The 24,504-nt window shown below is 37.1% G+C and overlaps 1 protein-coding gene across 1 annotated transcript; it reads right to left on the bottom strand.

Annotated features, from left to right (window-relative positions):
- Positions 1 to 443: 443 nt before the first annotated feature.
- ticrr (TopBP1-interacting, checkpoint, and replication regulator) lies at positions 444 to 23,090 on the bottom strand. Its single transcript, XM_041997613.1, has 21 exons — positions 22,052 to 23,090; positions 21,510 to 21,747; positions 20,804 to 21,036; positions 15,934 to 16,168; positions 14,684 to 14,822; positions 14,106 to 14,230; positions 13,767 to 13,970; positions 13,482 to 13,627; positions 13,169 to 13,269; positions 12,970 to 13,063; positions 7,548 to 7,630; positions 7,088 to 7,318; positions 6,923 to 7,010; positions 6,670 to 6,742; positions 6,004 to 6,135; positions 5,698 to 5,788; positions 5,477 to 5,535; positions 4,313 to 4,590; positions 1,957 to 4,132; positions 917 to 1,045; positions 444 to 597 (listed from the first exon to the last, which is right to left on the bottom strand). Exons 1-21 carry the CDS (start codon positions 22,712 to 22,714, stop codon positions 482 to 484), a joined length of 5,634 nt encoding a protein of 1,877 aa, XP_041853547.1. The 5' UTR covers positions 22,715 to 23,090; the 3' UTR covers positions 444 to 481.
- Between the last annotated feature and the right edge of the window lie 1,414 nt (positions 23,091 to 24,504).

Here is a 24,504-nt window from a genome sequence, read left to right as displayed (position 1 = left end):
ATCAATTTATTTACAGAAGAAAAACATTTTAGCAATATATTTACAACTATCAGGAAATTCCCTTTTTATTACAAGCACATTTACAAAATACAAACTTATAAATAAACACACAGTATTCATGTGAACAATTTTTGACCTGATTGTAAAACAGATGTTTGCAAAAATAATTAAAATAAAAAACAATAAACATTGCAGGTTCAGAATAATAGAATAAAAAAAAAAAAAACCCAAAAAACAAAAATGCAAACATTTTTAAAACAGAGCTTAAAACCCAACCGATAACTTAACTTTTAAAATTTTATGATAAAAAAAAAAAAGAAATAAAAACAGAAAATGTTATGGTCCAAAGTATTTAGCAGGTCACATTGAAAGGGCCATTCATACATTTAGAAAACCTTTTAAGTGAGGTTTGAATGAAATCTTTCAGAAAATGTCTGATTTTATTCTATTTTTTTAGATTGAGGGGTGGGGGGTGGGGTGTTCAATGAATCAGTCTCTTTCTGCTGTAGGTCTTCCCTGTGTTTGAGCGTCTGACTGGTTGGCTGAAAGGGGCGAGGTCCAATCCATCTACCTCTGTCCTCCCTGATGCAGCTTCATCTGTACAATTCAGGAAATAGGCATGGTTAGTTACTTACAGTAGAGTGTAATATTTAAGTAAACATCTGGCATTTTGTTCATATTAGGGTACAGCTCTGCCTAACTGGCTCATGTTAAAAAGAAGAAACTTCAATGCATGTCTAAAATTCACAACATCAAGTTTGCCATTATGACTGACAAACCATGGGTATAAATAGGACCCTGAAGCACACATTTACAGGTTTATAACATTATAGTCTAAGCTAAAAATCATACATACATACATAGATGGTACCTTTTTATTTACTGACAAAGTTAAAAGCCTAAATTTACAGCTTACCTTTAAAATTTGGTGTTCTCCTACGAGCAGAACCTGTTTTGTCCCTGAACAACAATGGAGACTTAGTGAGGGCCAAAATACCACTTGGTGTCACTGGTTTTCTCATCTTTGAGCTGGGAGATGTCACTGCTGCCAAAACAACACAAAAGGAAAGCAAATGACTGAAATTTCACCTCAATGTGATTCTTTTTTTCAACTGGGACTGTTTTTCTTTTTTTTTTTTTAACAAGAGTAGTGCAAAGGCAATTTGATCTCAAGAAGAAACCCTCAACATATTTATTAATCAAAGAACGGGTTGTAAATTGGACCCTCCCTGCCTCCATCATGAATGTATTGCCAGACACAGGAGAGTTTAAATGTAAAACATGACTAGACACACTGACTATTAGTTAAGTAAATCCATAACTTATTCAGCTTCAAGTAGCAGATTTTGTAAAAAGCATATTTTAAAATTTGGTAGAAAGATTATGGATGGGATTTTTTGCTACAATAAATCATTAAAGCCAATTATGAAGCAAAACCTCTCTAACTAATTTTATTGTTGTGCCGTAAAGAGAGACGAGAGGCTATTCAAAGCTGCCTGGAAGGTTCTCTGGTCCATTACAGGGTTAACATGAAGACACAACCATGCACATTTGTATATACAGTGAACCTGCGACAATCATTTAACCAAACATGGCATGTCTTTTAGACAAGTTCAGGTTTACTTATATAGAACACTTTCTGAAACCACAGCTGCGCAAAGTGCTAAACAAAACATAACTAGCATAAAACACTACACAGACAAACAATAAAACTCAGTGGAAGGAAAACCTATGAAAGAAAATGTAACCACACATGCAAAAGGCTCGGCCCAGATTTGAACCAGGGGCCTTCTTGCTGTGACCAACAATGCAGAACAGCTCATTCAGTGACTAAATACTTGCAAAAAAAAAAAACAAATAAAACCACCACAAAAAAAAAAAAAAAAACCCTGACTTTTGAAACACTTTTCAAACTTGTAATATTCTGTTACAGAATAAGTAAATACATTAGCTTACTTGACTTGACATCCCCATTTTCAGAGGTCCAGATGATTTCTTCTTGAGCTTTCTGAAGTTCAGAGGAGTCAGACTGTTCAGCCAACTTTTCCACCCAGTACAAATCCTCTAGTGGTGACAGAGGAAACACATCTGCCCCAGCTGAGGGTGACTGCTTAGAAGTTTCAGTAATTTTTTCTGCTTTGTTGCTTGAAGGGTCATCACTTTCCTCAAAGTCCTGCAACCGACAAACTCCAAGCTCAGCCTCCTCCAGCAACTCTTCGAGCTGCAGCTCCCCCTTCAGACCACAATCTTTGGGACCCAGCACTCCAATCTGGGCTTTCTTCCTGCGAGGCCAGCTATTGAGGTTGTCTGGAGTCACTTTCCCCACACTCTGAGGAGAAGGAGTGAGGGGAATGACTTCTGCAGCAATTGCCCTGGGAGACATGGTTGCTGCAGGATGTCGTGTAGGGGTATAGGACTGGCAGATGTAGGTCTGGATGCTCCCTTTTCCAGGTGTGCTTTTAGCTGGGGTGACGTGAGCACACACAGATGGTGAGACACATCCGGGATCTTTGTGTTTGGAAAATAAAGACAAAGGGCTTTCTAAATGAGGTTTCACACCCACTGAAGGTCCTCCATCTGAGGCAATATCTGCACTTGTAGAATCTGTGCGTTTGATTTTGAGTTTGGGAATCCCTGAAGTCTGCATTTCTAATTCCACTTGGTAGGTAAGAACATTTGGAGTAGCTGCGCCTTTTCGTCTGTGAGGCTTTGCTGCACCTCGTGGAGTTGAAAATCGAGGGGAATAATTTTCGTATCCTAAACGAGCAGCAGCTTCTCTCTGTTGGCGGTCAGGGGTCTGCCGGAAGCCATAGCTCCGGGTAGGCGTACTTTGAGATGGCACAAGTTTAGGAGAAACTGTGTTTGACTGACAATCTTCATTAGACAATGAAGGTTTCCTTGTAAAGCTAATGTTCATTTTCAGGCCTCCACTATACTGGGTCTTTACAACGGCAGCATCGACTATATCCAAACTATCACTGTCTGTGGTGGCAGAATTGCCCTGAGAAGAGTCAAATTCCTGTGATTCTGTATGGAGACTTGAGTCTGCGTCAGAGGACTGAAATGATTCGGTCTGCACCTCTCCTTTTGTATGTGACTGCAGGTTTTTCTCCAAAAGGTTCTCAGCAGATTCTGTAGCATTTCTTAGTTCAGATGCAAGACTTTGACTGGATCGGGATCTTAAGTTGTGCCTAGTTATTTGATCTTCTTGACCAGACTTAGTTCTTGTCAAGTATTCTGCAGACTTGAGTAGAGAACCTGACTCCACTAAAAAGTTAGCCCCTTCTGATGGTGGAAGTGTTGGATCACAAGGAGGTGTTGCATTGAAACTTTTCCCAGGGGTTCGTCCAGAACGAGTAATCATTTGGTGAGTGGGACTAAGGGTTTTGGCTCTAATACTAGTGTTGGGCTGAGGCAGGATATGCTGGTCTGAAGGGGGTGTGGACAGCTGAGAAAGAGTTTCCATGACATTAAAAGCATCACTCTGTCCTGGATTTATAAATCTGTTGGGATTTTCAGAGGAGTGAAGATTTTTCCCTGATGTCTGAAAGGCTTGTTCAGATATCTTCACTAGGTTTACCTGACAGATTTTATCTGGGGTTCTGAAAATGTCTTTTTTAGTGTTTGTGCTTTGGACAGGACTGCTGGACTTATTGGGTGTTTTCAACAGTCTCAGAGAAGTGCAAGATGCATTATTGGGTGATTCAGGTACTTTGAAAGTAGCACTGTTCTTCACCACTCGACATTTCTGGGGAGAAGGGGACCACGTAACACTCTTCTTTGGAGTCCTGGACACTGGGCTGTTGAGACATGATCCAGAGAAGGAGCTGTGCTGCCCTAAAGCTTTGACTGGAGTCCTGAGAATACCCTTCAAAGGGCTCCTCACTGGGCTTTTCTTAGTAGGCGTCTCTACAACAAGAGGCTCTTTGGCAGGAGATCTGAAAGGACTGCCCCTCAGAGACATACCCCCTGCTACAGGACTCTCTGCAACAGATGCAATGCACATTTTGGTTGAAGGTGGGGTTTTGGGCGTTCTAGGTGTCCCAGAGGTCCTGGAGGTCCTAGGAGACAAATTCCCCAAAATGGGGCTCCCATGTTTTCTGGGTGACTTTGTTGGCGTTTTGTTTGGACTCTGGAGAAAAACATTTCAAGATGATGTAAAATGTTAGAATTTATGACATTTAACAGAGAAAGAGATTGCAACCAACCAAATGTCCCCTGGGCTCCCCCCTTTTGTTTAAAAAAAAATATACATCTGTTAAAAAGTTTGGTATATAACAATCCATAGTAAAATATTAAATGAGGAATTTACCTCAAAGACACTAGAGTCTGTGGACAACCGAGACCTGGTGATCCTGACTCCGTCAGGGAGGTTTGGGGGACGAATGGGAGATTTAGCAGCCCCAAAAAGAAGACGCATGGGAGACTGGACTGTTTTCAGGTTGACTTCACAGACTTTACCATCGCTGAGTGCAAGTTGGGATGAAGAAAGAGCTTTGTCCAGATTGCGGGAGCGAGGCTGAGAGCCTAAGTAGAAGGTACTCGAATGTCTTCTAGCAAGCTTCTTTATCCTCGGACTCCTCCTCAGGTCTGACATTAAACCAAAACAAGGAAAATATATCCATAATTAAGATTTAACATGCACTCTTAATTTTGAGAACAGATCAAGGAGAAGATTAGACTTTTTTTTTTTTTAAATCAAATATTCAGTTAAGGGTAAATTGCTGTAAAGCTGGGTTGGAAAAAAAAGTTAATTCGATTTTAATCAATTCAAATTTAATTAATCCAATATCACTACATAAATCTGAGATTGATTTTTTTTTTTTAGGTTTCCTTTTTTAGTGACAAAAGTGACCCTACTCTCAAATGACTTACTAATATCACCATTGGATTAAATTCACCTGTAAGCTATTTAGCAGCTTATTATCTCTCACATTAAACTGGCAGCTAACGTTAAGACTGTAGGCTCCGCCATGATCAACAAATAACGGATGTTTTGAAAATAACCGAAATGACATCACCATGCACATAGGTACTCCGAAATAAATCCGATAATAAGACTGATAAATGTAGAGAATCTTTTGAATAATGTATTTCAGAAGTGCATGTAGACGCATCCGATCAGATTATTACAATTATCTGATTACGCCCAGATATCTGATTAAGATGATCATGTAAACAGATTCAATGTTTTATATAAATAGTTATTAGAGAATGTCTTTCATATTCAAGGTAAACTAATGTTATAAAAAAATCAGCAATAAATCAATTTCAAATTTATTTGAAATTGAATCTGGCTGTCATGAAACTAATCAATTCAATTCAGGAAATTAGTGGTGATACCCAGCCCCAAGTTTCTGTACAGAGAATGAAATATATCAAGAGTAGTGTCACTTTAAGGTAAACTGTCATTGTTTTGAAATTTGTTCAGAAACATATGTGAAAAAAAAAAACAAACAGAAAAAAAAAGAAATACCTTCTGCGGGTTTTACTGGTGATTCCTCCACAACGCATTCCTCAGTAATATCAGATCTCCTTTGGAGGAAAAAAAAATAAAATAAATAAAATCTAATAAAAATTTAAACAATGATTTAATGTTTCTAATTTATAGCTGTTAACTGCTGATTTATTAATTTATCATTCTTGTTCTAACAATAAAAACAAAAAAATAAATAAACTAAAATAAATCTGACATACCTTCTCATTTTCTGCAGGTGTAAGAAGCGACTGGACACTTGTTTGTGAAGCGGTGTTTCACACACTTTCTTTGTAAGAAGTTTGTGCCTCTCTGAAAATAAAGTATTTATTTTAAATAAACTGTACAAACTACTAAAAATATTTTTTCTATTGTTAGTCTTAAGAAACATTAATCTAAAATGGTTTAGTAAAATACTGAAAAACATTCACTGAAAAATAAGAAAATATATTTATACCCCACAATTTAACACCAAAGCGTGTTAACAATAGTTGTTTATGTGACTGTATGACATTTTATCCACTTACCTTCAGATTCATGAGAACGCTTGCGTTTCAGTCCTTCCACAGTAGACACCGACTGGCTTCTTGGCAGTTTTGCTGTCTTTGAGGGGGACACAATCCCTTGGTTGAAGAGGTTTCTTCTCACTTTGGTCACCTCTGTGAATCAGTACACAAGAAGTGTAAAAGACTCGAATGTGCAATTCTGTCAACATCGTGGAAAAAGTTTATACAAAGTTTGTCAGTATATTTGAGCCACAAGTAAAGTAAATTTATTATAATTCACTACAATTAATGTTCTTAGACATTGTGGGCTCGGTTGAGGAGGTCCAATGTGCTGGGAGATGCAATAGAGCAGCAGAATCCTAGTCAACTTAAACTGAAGGAAAATCAGAAGCAAATCCAAACTCAAGACCATTCAAACCAGGATAGAAAACCTGGAATTTTACAGTGTTCAATCGCATGCATCAACAAGCTCATCCAGACAACTGAGAACTCAAGTGCATGGAATAAGAAGTACATAGGATGAGGGAGACCCTCTGGTAAGAACATAATATAGGATCAACTGCTATATAGTCAGCAAAAAACTGTCTGCTGCTACATTAAGGTTTAAAATATTAGCTACTGAACATTAAATATTTTACAGCTAATAATCAAATTTACAAAATATTAAATTTTATATTGTACACATACCTTGTGTTTCTTGTTTTTGAGGTTGCAGCTTGGCTGCAGGTTTCTCCAAAGCAGCACATGCTGATGATTTGGGCTAAAAGCAAACAAACAAGTGTCTAAATTAAAAATTTAGAATAAACATGTTAAAGTGTCAACAGATCCGTCAGAAAGCCAAGTAATGCATTTATTGTTTACATGTTTATGAATCAAACCCAGAATTGATCAGAAAAATCAAACTCATCAATAGAAAATGAAAGTTAGTTATTGTCTTTACTGCTTTTGTAGTTTTCTTGGGCATCTCTATTTGACGAAGACTCTGAGATGATTCAGTCATACTTCGATGACGGGTCAACATTCCACTCCTATGAAGGAAATAAACCAACTTAAGCCATACACTTCTCAGTCAAGCAAAGGTTTTCCAGTAAACGAACAGCCTCACCTCCTCTTATTGGTTGAGCGATTTCTCAGGTCCTGCAAGCCATCTTTGCCATCTGAGAGCAGGCCGTGTGTTGAGACGGGAGGTGAAGAGGCAGAAGGGGAAATGCTGTCCTTGGCGACTGATTCATCACTGAAGAAATCAGCAGGCAGAGCAGCTAACAATGCTTCAGGTAGCTGAGTACCCAGACTATGATAGATGTCTGCAAGCACTCTGGGAACAGCAGTCAGGAACCTGCAAAGGGAGATTGTTTTTCTTTTTAATTCTTATAATTAAAGGGAAAAAATAAAGTTTGACTAAATGAAAAATCAACATTCTCCAACTCAGATGCAGTAATGTGCTCAAATAGAATTAAACTGACTTTGTTTATTTATTATAATTAGGATTCTTTGTACAAGATTTCACCAAAGCAAATCTAGCAAAATCAGTCTGTAACCCAAAGTCCTATTCCTGCAGCACTCACCCTGGGAGGACCTCATCTTGAAGGAACCTTGCCAGGCAAACGGGGTCTTTGGTTAGTGAAATTATTCTGAGCATCTCGGCTGCCTGGAGGACACAACATGTTCGTTACTAATAAATAACAAGACGTTACTTAGTTATATTCTCTTTATTGTGCAACTAGTGAAATTTAGGAAACTCTTCTTTGGTCTATGTACAAAATAAAGGGTTTCCAAATGGCATCAAACGACTCAGTTTTTCCTTTTAAGATATAAGTGATTTTTTCCATCGCCAGACATGAAGACATTTCTCGTATCCAGTGTCCCAACTTTGGTCTGTCTGTTTTTTTCCAGAAAGTTGCAATCAAGCGTTTAGCGTGTAGTAGACACATGGTAATAAGTGTCTTAATTTTATTATGAATGGTCTGACCTGGTGGATAAAGTCCTAAGATAAACAATTTTGGATCTGGCCTTAATGAAATATTTAACATAGCATTAATTGTAACAACTATCTCTTTCCAGAACTTCTGTACCTCTTCACATTCCCATAGGCAATGGAAAAGAGTTCCTTTTACTTCAGAACATTTTATACATGTATCTGGGATGTTATTATCAAATGAATGTAATTTAACAGGGGTTATGTATGTGCGCATTAACCAGTTGACCTGTAATAGCTGCAATCTAGTATTTACAGTCTGGGTATGAGTTTTCAAACATACAGACTTCCACTCATCTGAAGATATATCCTCTCCAATATCATTTTTCCAGGCATTCAGGCGTCCAATAGAAGATTCATTTGAGTTTTTAATAAACATATTATACAGATATGAGATCTGCCTATTGGTGTAAGGGTAGTCAGAAACTGCTTTTTCTAACAATGATAGAGCCGGCAGAGTTAATTTACCATTTTGTGAAGCTGCGATAAAGCTCCTTATTTGTAAGTACTTAAAAAAATGTGTGGTAGGTATACCAAATTTAATTTTTAACTGGTCAAATGACATCATTACACCATCACAAAAAAGGTCTTCAATTTTCTTTAAACCATTCTTAGCCCAAATTCTAAATCCTGCATCAGAAATGCCAGGTTTAAAATGGTCATTACCCCAAATAGGACTAAAACGGGATATGGAAGTTTCTTCTCTTAGTACATTATGTACTTTATGCCAAATATTAACCATGTTTAGGACAATAGGATTATTTATGCTTCTTCTAAGATTTTTGATAGGTGCTGAATACAAGTATGCACTTAAAGGTAGTTCTTTAAGTGAGAGCAGTTCTATTTGAACCCATGCTGGAGATGGGTCAGAGGAAAAGTAATACATCATCATGCGCAACTGTGCTGCCCAATAATACCACAGAAAATTAGGGGCCTTAAGCCCACCTCGGTCAAAGGGTAAGTACAGTAATGTTAAACGGAGCCTATGACGTCGATTGTGCCAAATAAAGTTTGTAATAGTTTTTTTCAGTTTTGGAAAAAGACCAGATGGTATTGGTAGAGGGATATTCTGAAATAAGTAGAGAAGTTTAGGGAGTATATTCATTTTCACGATGTTAATCCGCCCAATAGTAGATATAGGTAGGTTTGACCATCTCTCTATTGATTCTGTAATGGACTGAACAGTAGAGTCATAGTTAGTCACAGCAATCTTATTTATATCCGGTACAATATGAATTCCTAGGTAGGTTATACAGTCGGATGGTTTAAACGGCTGTGGTGTGCTGAGGGACCTAATTCGTTCTCTTTCATTGAGGAGCATTAGCGAGGATTTTGAATTATTCACTTTATAGCCAGAAAAGCACCCAAAATTTTCAATGATGTTCAATAAAGTTGGGATTGAATTATCTAATTGTTTTAAAAAGAGCAAAATATCATCTGCATAAAGTGCTATCCGGTTATCTTGGTCACCCAACTTAATACCTGTAATGTTTGCATGTTTTCTAACTGCCATAGCAAATGGTTCAACGGCCAGAGTGAAAAGAAGGGGTGATAAGGGGCACCCCTGACGTGTCCCGCGGGAGATCCTGAAGGCCACAGAGATATTTTTATTAGTGAGAATTTCAGCTGTGGGCTCAGTATAAAGAAGTCTCACCCAATTACAAAATGTTTCACCACATCCAAATCGAGCCAGTATATCGAATAAGTAGGGCCATTCGACTCTATCGAATGCCTTTTCAGCGTCTAGTGCCAAAATTGCAGTATCAAGAGCCTCATAATTTTCATAAAGAATGTTTACTAGTCGTCTCACATTGTGAAATCCTTGTCTTCCTTTCACAAATCCGTTCTGATCCATATTAATAACTACTGGGAGACATTTTTCCAATCGTAGAGCCAGGACCTTACAAAGAATTTTTATATCTGCATTCAGAAGAGAAATTGGGCGATATGATTGACAAGCATCCCTGGGCTTTTCGGGTTTTGGAATTAATGTAATCAACGCCGCTCTCAAGGAGGGTGGAAGCAAACCATTTTTAAAGGATTCAATAAACATGTTCATCAGTGGGTTCAAAAGTTTATATTTAAATTTTTTGTAAAAATCCATAGGTAACCCATCGGGGCCAGCTGCTTTCCCTGTTTTCATACTGTCTATTGCCTCCAAAATCTCCCTGGATGTCAATTTGGCATTCAAATCCGATCTAAGGTTTTCTGGAATCAATGGAAAATCAAGATCATTTAGGAAAGTGCTTTGTAAATCATCAGCATTAGAATATTCAGAACTGTATAGATTTTCGTAAAACTCCCTAAAAATTTTATTAATTTCTTCTGGTTGTACTACCAGGTCACCTAGAGAATTTTTTATAGAATTAATTGCTCTATCTGTTTGGGCCTGTTTAAGACGCCATGCGAGTAACCTCCCAGGTTTTTCCCCTTGATCATAAAAGGCCTGCTTAACTCTCCTTAAACTGTCTGCTGCCCTCTCTGCTGTAATTTCATTATATTGAGCCTTATGAAAAAGCAATTCCTGTTCAGATTGTGAGGACCCGTCAAAAACTTGATTTTCCAAAGTTTTAATTTTAGCCTCAAGTTCCCCAATTTTCCGTTGTCTATACTTCGATTTTGTGGCAGTAAAACTGATTATCTGTCCACGTATAAATGCTTTAAAGGCTTCCCAGCGGGTTGAAGCAGATGTTTCTGAAGTATTAGAGTCAAAATAAACATCCATCTGGGTATTAATAAATTCTATAAAGGCTGAGTTTTGTAACCATTTTATATAAAATCGCCACCGTGGTCTATTTGCAACAAATTCAGTATCAAAGTAAACTAGGGACATAGGAGCATGATCGGAGATTAAAATACTATCATAGAAGCAGTCTTTAATTTTGTGACTTAGGGATGCAGATATAAGAAAATAGTCAATTCTGGAGTAACTCTTATGTGTGGCAGAGTAACAGGAGTACACAGTATCAATTGTATTTAGCTTTCTCCAAATCTCAAGAAGATTTAGCTCAGCCATAAAATGATGAATGGTTTTTCTTGCTTGAGAGTGTGAAGTAACGGTGGAATCAGATGACCTATCCTTGAGAGGGTCTAAAACTACATTAAAATCACCTCCAATAATATTTTCACCATCTAATGTTGACAGCAGTAGGAACAAATCATTAAAAAATTTGGAATTGTCCTCATTTGGACCGTATACACAAACTAAGTTGAGCTTAGATGTCAAAAGGGTGCCCTGTACGATTAAGTATCTGCCTGCTGCATCTAGGATGGTATTAACAGTCTTGAAAGGAATGCTTTTATGTATAAGGATCATAGTACCTCGTGAATGCGAGCTAAATGGTGCAGAAAAAACAGACCCCTGCCATCTTTTAGTCACTATGGAGACATTGGTTGACAGAAGATGCGTCTCCTGTAAAAAAATTATGTTTGCCTGTAACCTTTTCAATCTGGACAATATCTGCTTCACCTTACTCACTTTATTTAGACCTCTACAATTCCAAGTTGTTATCTTAATATCCCTCATCTGGGCCATGGTCAGATATAAATCTGTGTCTTACGATACAATAGATTGGAGTGGAGAAAAATGAGAAATAAAAATAATTATAAAAAATAAATAATAATGGCAAGCAAAAGTAAACAGAGGCATCAATCAAAAAGTACATTAACATAATCCCTTGGGAACACAACCCTGAACCATGAACCGTTGAACTAAAAAAACCGAAACGATTTGTAGCCTTCAGATAAAGCTCCCCTCCCACTTTCTTAAAACTCCGACCTATGTCTATAGCTATTCTCTTACTCAACCTTGTTGCAGCTGTAGGCAACTAATATACTCTGCACTTACATGTCAAAAACAGACAAAAAACAAAACCACAGGTTCAGCTATGAATCATTGTTAACAGTTAAGATGAACGTATTGTTAGACCATGTTAATATAGTGTGTATGGCATATTACTCACTCATTTAGTTGTCACTGAATTCTATGTATTATTAACCCATCAATCAGTTCCTGTTGATTGTCGCGTTTCATTGTCCAAGCTCTCAATAAAGCGTTCTGCCTCAGCGGGAGTCTCAAAGGTGTATGTACGCCCCTTGTGCGTGACCCTTAGGCGCGCTGGATAAACAATCCCATAGCGGATCCCTTTGGCACGTAGCTTCAGCTTGATCGTTTTGTAGCTCTTTTGTTGTTTATGGACCTCCGCGGATATGTCCGGGAAAAACATCACCTGGTGGTTTTTGTAGAGAATCCTCTCCTTTCTCCGCGCAGCATCCTGGACCAGTACTTTTTCTTTGAAGTTTAAAAACTTCATAATTACGGGCCGTGGCGCGTTGGGGTTATTTGTGGGAATGCGGTGGCATCTTTCAATGATCAGCGGGTTGCGAAGCGGCCCTAAGTCCAGTACTTCTGGGAGCCAGCTCTCCATGAAGGCACACGCATCCACACCTTCTGCGCCCTCGGGTAGATTCACCAGTCTCAAGTTAGACCGTCGGCTTCTGTTTTCTAGATCGTCTACTTTAGAGCTGAGCGTTTTCATTTCCTTTTCCAGTTTCTTAACTGTGGCTTGGAGACATAATACTGTGTCTTCATTTTGGGAGACGCGAATTTCCGCTTGCGTTACTCTGTTAATGCACCCCAGCACGTCATTCCGCATATCTTGCACAGCAGAAAGCACGCCATCAAATCTACCTGCAAACTCCGTCTTTAGATCATGAATCGCTTTCATAATTTCGCCCGTATGTTCAACTGGTGTAGCGTTATCTTCCTCCTCCTTGAAACATTAGGATGATAAGTCCTGTTTCAGTTAATGCCACATTGCATTCATTGTCACTGGGAAGCAACCAGGAGAGTATGTTTCTTGTTCAAATGATTAGGCTGCTTCATACAGCTCAAATTTAAAAAGTTGGTTCTTCTGTTATATGGTGATCCTGATGAATATAAGTAACCCTAATGTGTTAGTCTAACAATAAATCTGTTTTATACACAAGTGTTAGTATTTTGAATAGCTCACCTCCTCTGCCATCTGATCAACATCCAGTGAGTCAGGCGGCTTCAAAGTAAAAGGTTTGCACAACTCCAGCCTCAACACCACTTGCAGTTGGCACCTAAATAAGACCTTCCTCGTTACAGACTCCAAAATTTAACAGTTTACTAAATTCATTATCTTTAAGAAAGATAAAGACATTAAGATTTTAAAAGCTAAAACTTACTCTCTGACTTTGTTATCAACATCACCGGCGACTCCGTAATGCTGTCGGATTGATTTGCTGGTCTTAAAGAGGTGCTGTTGAACGAACAAGGAGGCCTTGACCTAAAATAACAGATTTAGACAACAGTTAACATATCTTGCTGATTGATCAGGTATTTCTATTTCAACATACTGATTCTATAAACTTAAAACCCATAATATTTAGCAATAAAGCTTTAATCTGGCAATATGCAACAATTCACAATTTACGTTTATTATATGAACAAAAGAGGGAAAAAAGCATTTTGATCCAAAATTAAGCCTCTATATCTCACCTCCAAGTCTGATTCTGCCACAAGGAAGGTTTTAACAGCAGTGAGAAGCTGCTGAACACCTGTTATGAGAGATGAATCTCTCTCTGTCAGAGTCTGGTTATAACAGGTCTTCAGATAGGCTAGCAGCTCTGCCTCAGTAGGAAAATCTGGGCAAAGAAATGGGATCCATTACTCTTTGTCTTTGTATGTAGAACACATTTTTAAGTGATTTGGGGAGATATGTAAATATAAGCTGTTACACTTTAAATAATTACATTAATTATACACTCAAAGAGCAGCACTTACTCATAGTATTTGCTCCTAGGGGCTTGCTCCTGTCACTTAATGTCCTCTTTCCTGGTCTGCCTCCCACCCTACTCTCAGTCACCAGCGGCTCAGCCTCGGTTTGGTTCTTCTGGGCTTTGACATTCAGGCGTGCCACATTCAACATCTGTAAAGAACGGCTCATGGTCTTCATCTTCTGTTTCACTGGTGTGCAGTTGGCGCCACCTTTAGATCAAGACAGAAGCCATATGGAGGATAAATAAAAAAAGATGACATCTATGCTTCCAAATATCTGAAATTTGACATCTAAGTTTATCATCTTAATTATTATCGCTGAACACAAAGCAATGTAAAACTTACGTTTCTTGCCCTTCTTGTTGACCGAGTCCTGTGATGTTTTATACAGTTCAGACAGACCACCTATCAGTTCCTGCTGAGGGACAGACGATTCTTCTTCTCTTTGCTCTGGCACTGCATGCAGCAACCTACAACAATGTAAAGTGGTCACCAGTGGGCCTTTTTTTTTTTTTTCTTATTGTATTATTATGCTGCAAGTCAACCAATGTGTGAGCAATGAAAGGAGATTTTAAAATGTAGACATGAAAACAGATAGAAATTTGGTATTTACAAAATGTATAAAAAAATAAATAAAACAACAAACTGTGCAACAAAGATGGTAAAAGATATTGACTCATATCTTCAAAAACTTATAATCTCGAATGCTAACTGCAGTTGCAGTTCCCTTGTGCAATAGTTTAAGTCATTTAAACAGATTTTTTTTTTATTCAGTAACTAAGAATTGCAGAACAAAGTGAGGCCTCTAACACGACCAATTTTAACACTGATGGTGTTACTGGCCGTCAGACCGTGTATTTAAAAAACAAAAATATTTTTATACGCCTTTCATCACAGAAAACGTAAAAATTAAACTCAAGCACCTCAATGACTCCATCAAATGAGAGCTCACTCCCGAGTAATCTGACTGAGGAAACCAGGTTTCCAACATGCTTGTTGTCACCGGGTTACGGCTGAATTCCTGCTGAGCCCACTCAGGAACTGGATGATCCTTGAACTTATCTGAGGAGTTAACATAAGCAAAGTTAACATAAGTGTGCACATACAACAACATCATTTTGCCATAATCTTATATATTTTACTCCCTTTAGTACTGCTACTCTTAGTGAAGCATCTCAAATCAGGCAAATTAAATGAGTACATCTTTAACTAGAAAATTCTCTGGACCACTGGACAACTTTTTTTTTTAATATATATAGATTTGAAAAGTTCAAACGATGAAAAACAAAAAAAACAACTTTGTTTTTCTCTGATTAGGAGTCCCAGTGTTATGTCAGACATTCAATCACGACATTCAGGACTCTTCACTCTTTTCAGACATTTCAGAGTAGATCTGCGCTCAGATCCAGGTACGTTTTTTGCATATTTTGTTTTAATAAATGCACTTACTCACATTTCCCCTGCTTTCATATTTTAACATCTTTTGCTTTAACAAGATGTTTTAAATTAATCCTGCATATTCAGACATATGTCTTGTACTTTTAGAACACCAAAAATATATTAATTTAACAGAAATAAATCCACACAAATGTAAAGATAATTTATTTGATTTCAGAATCAAAATTAGAATAAATGTCAAATAAATGATCAGAATGATGGTGTAGCTGCAACTGTCAGCTTGTATACTTGCAGGTTTTAATCCATCCGTATGTAAAATGGCTGCATGAACATTTAAATATCTGTAGTTTTCAAATTCGTGTAAGCACTAATGTCTGAAACGGGTGGCTACTAATCTAAACCATCATTCATTCTTCAGCAGACTGTAACGATAACCTAATAATTAGTGTTTCTGAATCGTAACGACTCTTCACTTCTCTTGTAAGCTTATCACAGTAAAGACGTTTCTTTTCTTTTTTAGATGCGTTTTTCAGTTCTCTAGAAAAAAACCTGAAAGAGTAAACTTTAACAGTATCCAGGTTACCCCAAAATGGCCGAGAGACGCAGTAATGTCACGGCAATTCCCTCTGGTATAAAATTATGAAATTGTGATAATGCTGCTAAATAACCAAAATGAAGTTTGGGAATATTTGATTGCATGTTTTTGTGACCTATTACCAAATATATACATCAACATAAATATATCTACTAATGTTAGCCTTGCTCTAACACCTACCATTGTCGTCATCACCATCCTCATTCATGATGTCATAAACTACTCCCAGAACACTGTTTACTACATCTGGCAGGTCAGCAGAGGTTTCAGCCATGACAGGAACAATGTTGTCTTTCCTCAGGAGCTGCTCATGCTGAGTGAGAACTGGCTGAAGAATGGTGAGCAGAGCTGTGGACTGAGACTGTGGGGAGAATACAGCTGAATACACCAACCCGTTGTCGTACACCTCAGCAAACTGTGGGAGGAAGCAATACATTGAGTCAGTAAATGAATACCAAAACACAGAGGCTTAGAAAAAGGAGGATGTTTTAGTTTTGTACATGTTGGAGTGATCTGAATCCTGGTATGCATTTTTCCCAAAGGCAACACAATAAACAGCCACTGTACAAGTTTTTGTTTTCTACAACCTGTTATAAAAGGTCAGCTTTAGAATAACACACACAAAACGCCATTTACAGGTAATTTATGGCTGCCTGTTTATTCAAAAGTATTATTTTAGGATAATCACTTGTCAAGATTTTCTGGTGTACCATGTATCTTTGAGTTTGTCTTCTTTACATCAAGTTTCACCTGAAAATACATGTGCTGGACACAACACGCAGCCCTTTAGTAAATAGCATGTAGAACACATAAAGCTCATGCTTTGTCAACAGGCAATGTACAGTATATACAAGGGCTTAACAATTAATCGTTTTAAAACTGAAAAAGCAATTTAAAACATTACAATCACAAAGCTGATCACATTTAAGGCACTTGATGACTTTACAAATCCACACGATAATGCCTAAACTGTCATTTAGGGCGACCAAACATCCTCTTTTTGAACGTGCCCTCTTTTTGAGAGAAAAAAAAATGCATCCTGCCAGGATTTCAAAATTGTCCATGATTTTACTTTATTTCAGACTCAAATATGTTTACATTGGATTTGCTTTGCATTTCACTCCCCACACTCGCTTTATGTTATCCACTCTCACAGCCCGTGGGAAGGAGGGAGAGAAGGCAGCCACAGCACAGAGAGGATAGAGTAAAGCCTGGTACACACAAAGGTTTATGGCTGTTTTTGTCCCAGTTTTGCCCCTTCCCAACCACAGACGGCAAAATGCCCGATTATCCTGACTCGAAACCAGTTGTAGCCGACAATCCATCAAACAAGTTCAATATTTCAGAACCGATTTCTGAAGAACGCTGACGACTCGTGCATTGTGACTGTGTGGATGGTGACGTGGTGCAGAATGTGGCCAATCAGATCACATTTAAAGGCATTTGAACTGGCTGGGGAACAAGGAAGGATATAAAGTCTGTGTTCACACTATTTCTAGTTTGTTATTTTTTTTCAGTTCTAGCTTTTTCTGTTAACAACAGTCCCAAGACCGCCATCATTCCCTCGTCCTATATATGCTCTTCCATGCTGTGTGTTGTGTTTTCCGGTTGTTACTATGCTTCTTTTTCTTTGTTTTTTTGCCGGCTGTTGCTATGGTTCTTCTTCTACGTTTTTCTCAGAGGAGTAGATTGTAGATCATTTGCGGGACAGCATTGTAATGTGTGTGTTGTTCTGTGATTAGATTATCAGAGCACACCACACACACATTATGATCAAAAAACTGTGAAATGCCTGATTTTTTTATGATGTGTGAAGCATTGACTAGATAAAAAATCTAAAGATAAAAATAAAATAAAAAAAAATCCTTATGTGTATACCAGGCTTAACTGGATGTCTGTGCAAAACTGCAGAGCAAGTGTGAGTGACTTTATCTCCTTATATTCCTGTATGGGCTTTGCTCATGCAAAACCATCAAATTTTTCCCAGATCATATGAAAACTGCAGTTTATTAATATTATGTTTAGTTTCTTAGCCCTTAGTTTCAGTGTCCTTCTGTTAATTTTCAAACCCAGTAGAATAATTAAGATTTTTACAAATATAACTGATGTAAAAATAGTTATTGGATTTTTAGTGACTATTGGTGAGGGATCATTTGCCTGTTTTTGCTGTGTTAGAAATGATTGGCAGGAAGTTTATGTAGACGATACCAATCAATCAAATAGTGCATTTTTAGATTCATTTTTGTTATTTTATGATGGCCATTGCCCATTTAAAGAATATAGACAAAATCCAAAAAAGAAGGCAAAACCATGGTTTACAGAAGGGTTGGAAAGGCTTGTAAAAATAAAAGTAGGCTCTCTAGGGAATTTATCATAAACAGAACTAAAGTATAAAAACAAATTGACATCTATTAGGAGATTACACAAAACAGACCATTATGACCAATTGCTGCTAAAACACAAAGATAACGTTAAGGGTACCTGCAGAGTGCTTAATGGTATGAAAAATTGCAGTAAAAATGATTTTCCAACATATTTTGTAAATAATGACAATTCAGTAATTGAAAATACTAAGGAAATTGCTAATATGTTTGATTATTTTTTTGTAAATGTAGGCCCAAATTCAGCAAGGGAAATGAATGATGTAGACCATAATTATGACTTTGCATCCAACAATAAGAATTCAATGTTCCTTGGCAGTTTGTGAGTGATGTATAAGTAGTCCGATAGTTTAAGAATACAAGATCTACAGATGCTAATACTACTGATAGGTCACTTATAAAGGATGTAATAGACTGTATACTCAAATCATTTACTTCCTAATATGATGAAAATGACTATGGTGGTCCTAATCTACAACAATGGTGACAAACTCAATGAATCAAATTACAGACCTGTCTCTTTGCTACCTCAGGTTTCAAAAATAATTGTCTGTACATAGACTGGATGATTTTATAGAGAAATATGATTTACTGAGTGCCCATCAAAATGGGTTTTGGAGCAACCGATTAAAATCCTTAGAAGTGATGGGATTAATAGAAAATATAGCTACAGATAAGAAGAGGTTTTTGTTGATTTACATGAAGCATTTAATCATTCCTTACTTCTGCAGAAAAGGGAGCATTATGGCATAAGAGGTGTTACACTAAATTTTATAAGAAGTTATTTAAATATTAGGTTTCAGTATGTTTAATAATATTGTGTCACATTTTAGAAAAGTAATACAGTTCCACAAAGTTTGGTATTCATTTATTCATTATTTACCGCTAGTCCATTACAGGTCGCGGGTAAGCTGGAGCCTATCCCAACATTTAACAGGTGAGAGGCAGGATACACCCTGGACCGGTCACCAGTCCATCGCAGGGCCAACACAGAAAGGGACAAACAACCATTCTCAAACACACTCACTCCCAGGGAGAATTTAGAGTGTCCAATTAGCCTAACATGCATGTCTTTGGATGGTGGGAGTTTGGTATTGGGACCTAAAATATTTATACTGGTACAGTGTTTAAAAGGTTGAAATCTATCATATACATATACACAAGTAAACAAAATTTATGTTGTTTGGTGGTATTAGGGCAAATTGTGAAATTCAATTAGTCCTAAATGGAGTCAAAATTGAAAGAATATAGAAAACTAAATTTTTGGAAGTAATTTTAGATTATGAATTCAGTTGGAAGCCACATATAGAATATATAAAACAGAAATTATCTAAAACTCTAGGTATTTACCAAAAAAGGTGACGTTTATAACAAGAAATGCCTGCGTACAATGTATGTCTCATTTATAAAGCCATATATGTCAAATTGTATTGAGGTTTGGGGAAATACATACAGAACATATATAGACCCAAAAATTAAACTTCAGAAAAGAGATATTAAATTAATAAATAAAGCTTCCTATCATGAAACCACTGATAAATTATTTATGGTCTTGCACTTCAAAATTATTAGATATTGTATACTCCAAAACATTACAAATACAATTCCAAGTAAAAGAATAAGTCTTCACACCTGTATTCAACATTTAAGAGCCCGACCGATTGATCAGCCGGCCGATTAAATGGGCCAATTATAGCCCTTTTCAAAATAAACATAATCAGCCGGAGTTTTGCCAATTAAACATTGATATATTCTTAATTACTTATAAAACAGTAAATGTTGTTAAGGGTCGTAGGAGAATGATGTTTGTTCACTAGATGGAGCTCTGACTCCATTCAACCCTCAGGCCTCAAAGCTGCTTTTCCTATTAGGAATCTGTCCATTAATGTAAACCCAGCTTCATCTGACAGAATCTGCTTTTGATAATTCACACAGGAATATAAAGCAAATTTCTTTATAATTTATCAAACACTGGTAAAGAAACAGCTTTAAACTTTTGCAAAGGCTGTCAATTTTTTAATTTTATCTCTAGTCTTTAGACTGAAGGACACCATAGTGCATGACTCGTTTTTGTTGATGTCCAAATGATTTTTATTAAGAGTTACTAAAATCGAGCGTTGGATAAACACGCTACTAGCGTTATTGTAACACAAGCTGTAAAGTTCAGCAGAAGTCTGTGCACAAAGTTTTTGCCAATGGAGCTTCGTATAAGTAAACAAAGCAGCAGCTTTATTCTTCTTCTTTCTTTTTTAAAAAAATTGCAGCCCATATCGTCATTGCACCTTTAAAACCGTATAATTGCAAATCGCATGTTCTCCTGATATCGTGAAGCTCTAACGTTTTGGGCTACAGAGGCTCTGGTCAGAACTTGGGAATGTTGAAACTAGGATCAGCTAATACATATTATAAACTACATGTTATTTGAAGATCTTGATTTACTATATAGAGTCTGGTTATGATTTATATGTTTAACTCAAGCTTGTGACTTAACCTAGATATGAATTATTTATAGGGCAAAATAATACAAAAAAATAATACACTGGAGCACCTCATAAAAAAAAAAATAAATAAATATAATAAATCACTTTACTGTAGTCTGAAACGGTAATACAATGTGCACATGAGATTTTCTCTTGTGTAAAACAGAGTTGCTGTGTTTGAAGTCTCACCATGTGAAGGCCACGGGCAGACAGTTCCATTAAGAGATGCTGGAAGGCGGTAGTTCCCTGGTCACTGCTACTGGAGCCCTGAAGCAGCCATGACTCAGTGGAGGTCTGTGTAAGTGACGAATCATCCCATCCCCGTAGCACTCCTTTTAGACACACTTCGACAGACTCCAGGACAAGCCTCTGTCTGCGAGAGACCGGCTCCATCGTGACACCACAGCTCTGTGTTACATTCCCTAGTTTAGTGAAAAATACCAAAACACAAATGAGTCATTACCGGTCATTCTCAGCCAATTGACCTGACATTCATGCATCAAATATCACTGCCTAATTGGGTTTAAACTTAAGTTTAACTGTTTTTACAATACCGATTTGTTAGGTTTTCGAAGTTTCCTTTATCTTGTCATCAACTACATGAAAAATCTTAAAATTAATAAGAAATTATTATTAAATTAAAATTCAGAGCCAATTACTATGCATGATATATGATCTCATGGTTTATATATGCTTTTCATTTAAACTGCAGATCACATTAATAGGATCTTATAAATGATAATACGTAATGTTTAACTTAACTTCCTTACTTAAGGAAGTTAAATTAAATTTTTTCCAATGTCAAATTTTAAAACGATGAAATTCTTCATTCTCACCTTTTGTTTCAGTAAACATGATCCACATACATAATAATAAGATACCACAAGCTACCAACCTTGTTCCCACTTCAGGACAGCACCAAAGGCAGGAAATACCAGGCGGTAGAGCCTTTGAGAAGACAGGATGAATCCAATGCTGGACTTGAACGCAAAAGCCTTTCTTGTGAATCCCAAGTCAGATTTGTGATCCCAGCAGAGGTTCAAAAGTGCAACCACAGGGAATACTCTGCCACCCACCTGAGTTAGCACCTCAGATAGCTTGTCAGAGCCAAGGTAGTCCTTACACCTTGCAACCTGCAAGGAGATAGTCACCTATGTTTATATGTTTTAAACAGGGACAGTGACAGATATTTAGTTGCTGGATTAAAACTGGATGCTTAGGTATCTAAGACCCTGGTTAAGATTTGAGTTAACGTTTCATATGTACAGCTATTTAAAACATCAACTGCTTTTTAATTACACACTTTTCTTTTTTTTGCAACACAGGGAGAAAAACTTTGCCAAAGAAACTGAAACCTAAATTTGTTTTTCTAATCTAAAATAATAAGTGGCTTATTGATATTCTCTTAAGTATTACTGCACAGCTAGCTGTACTCACCTGAATATGTGAACTACTGTCAATCCAGTGGAGGACAACTTGTCGCTGAAACAACATGTCTTTAAGGCTTTTAGAAATTATATACTCTGTCACATCTGTTGGCAGGCCATCATCTTTCAAAGAAAGGTAGTCCACAAGTTGTGTCCTTGATAATGGACACTGCGAGACAATGAACACAAAATTTCTTCCATTGGTTGAAATGTAATCTTCCTGTGATAGACTGGCCTTTCCACCACGACTCAACTTCCTGGGCCTGAGTGACACTTTCGTGGGAGAGGTGATGTCTGGTCTGTCCCACTGGAAATCCAGCAGAGCCTCTTTTAGAGCGTTTTGAACTGAAACCGATCGATTGTATTGCTGCTTCTGATGAGAGGGACACATTGTATCCTTCGCTTCAAACTCTTGCTCAAAGTCCTCAAATGTTTTGTGCCGAAGCTCCTTGAAGTCCGACACTCTGGATATGAAGCTGGCATTACGGCCTGTCTTGGACTGAAAGAATTTATAGCCCCAGCGCACCTTTTCAAATCCATATTTGTAGCCAAAATACAGCAGGATCTGTAATATTCCTCGTTTAATACATTGGTTCCTGACATCCAGTCGATCACCTGACTCATAATTTTCATTATCGATATCAATAACAAAAACTAAATTGTGCAGAGCCATACCGTTACGACGACAAACTGCCTCCCGAGTCTTTACTTCAACGATATCCCATTAAAACTGATTCGTCTTGGTCCGCTGTCGGTGTCTTAGTAGATGCAATTCAATTCACTGGACGCTAAAAGCCGTTTATGTTGGCTAACTTCACATTTCAATGCTAACTGCAACATGCTGTTCAACCATCGTCATGCGAGCTAGAAGAGTTCAAATTAAAGGACGTCAAAGATTGGTTACATTTAAGTTTTTCGCGCGTCACTGAGCGAAATGAACAAGCCCGAACTTATTTAGCAATCATTAAGAGAGTTTAAAAAGTCCATACCACAGAACTCAGACACTAAACTTCATAATCGCCATTTTCAATCTGTCCTGAACCGTTCGCGCTCCTTGAACTGGTGCCCACCCCTAAATTCTGATTGGTCAGATTGTGTGGAAAGATTAATACGATTGGTTAAAAAATAAAGCATAAGCTACGCAGCTTGTCTAATGCAAGATTTTATTGGACGAAAATTCCATCTATCAAAGTGGAACTTTATGAAGTAGAACACCAGAAGACGGAGGACTAACCATTGACAGGCACAGATAATGTTTAACTTTTAAAGTTACACACCTCTGTCTTAATATTGGATTCATCCGGGGATATTGAAGATTTTAACCCCTAACTAACTGGTGTATCGATCTGGCTCTACCTTTCTATCAATATTCTCTCGTAAGAGAAATATCTATCTATCTATCTATCTATCTAGATAGATAGATAGATAGATAGATAGATAGATAGATAGATAGATAGATAGATAGATATGATTAGAAACATTAATCCAATAATTAATTAGAGGCTTTGTAATTAATTAATCTTGATTAATCACATTTTAATTGCATAAAAATATTTGCCCCAAAAGCAAATTTTTTTTTTAAATAAATCGATTTTAGTGGATGACTGAATCAAATAATAGACACAAACATTACCGTTGTAAATCTATTGTAAAAAAAAAAGCTCTAGCAATGTCTGGAAAATGCATTTAATGGCATTTCAATTCAAAACAGTAGAAAAAGAAATAGAAAATCTCTCTCTCTCAAAAATGAACAGATCTAAAGTTCAATTAACTATTCTCTGATTAAGAGTCTACAACATGTTACAGTACTTCTAACTTTTTAAATGTTTCGTCCACACTCTTTACTTGACTGAATGCTAAGGCGGGATCAGCCCTGTGTTTGTTCACATCAGTCTTCAAAAGTCTCCAATAACACCAGAAAATGTTTCTAGGTTTGTTGCTATGTGCTCACATTCTTTTTTTTTTAACATCCTTAACAAATGTTCAAAACATGTAAGCATTAAGATTTGGACTTAAAGATTAATCAGAAAATTTTGAACACATAAAACCTCATTGTACCTAACAATGTACACACTCTCATCCATCAAACTCATAAATCCATAAATATTTTCTGTCTGGTTTTAGTTTGAGGATACAAGAATTGCCTATCAAAGTTGCTGTTTGTAGGTACACTGCAACCTACCCTTGAAGATCTTCCTAATAAAGATGCTCCACATGTTTTTAGTGCGATTGAGGGTTAAGTTTCCTTTTTTCATAGAAACCAAAGATTGAACGGTGTCCATCCATCTGGACCATCCAGTATAGCATGCAAATAATCAGTGAACAAAACAGAACAAAAAAAATTAGTCTCCATGTATTTCTGAGGCCATTGCAAATGTTTCTCTTTATGTGCATTGATTAAATGTAGCCCAAATACAGCTTTATGCACAGCTTCAGCCTCTGAAGTATCCTGCATGAAGATGT

This window comes from Melanotaenia boesemani, chromosome 10, assembly GCF_017639745.1.
Source record: "Melanotaenia boesemani isolate fMelBoe1 chromosome 10, fMelBoe1.pri, whole genome shotgun sequence".
Lineage (NCBI taxonomy): Eukaryota > Metazoa > Chordata > Actinopteri > Atheriniformes > Melanotaeniidae > Melanotaenia > Melanotaenia boesemani.
Note: the sequence above shows the minus strand (reverse complement) of the source record. Positions and strands in the feature narration are given on the sequence as shown.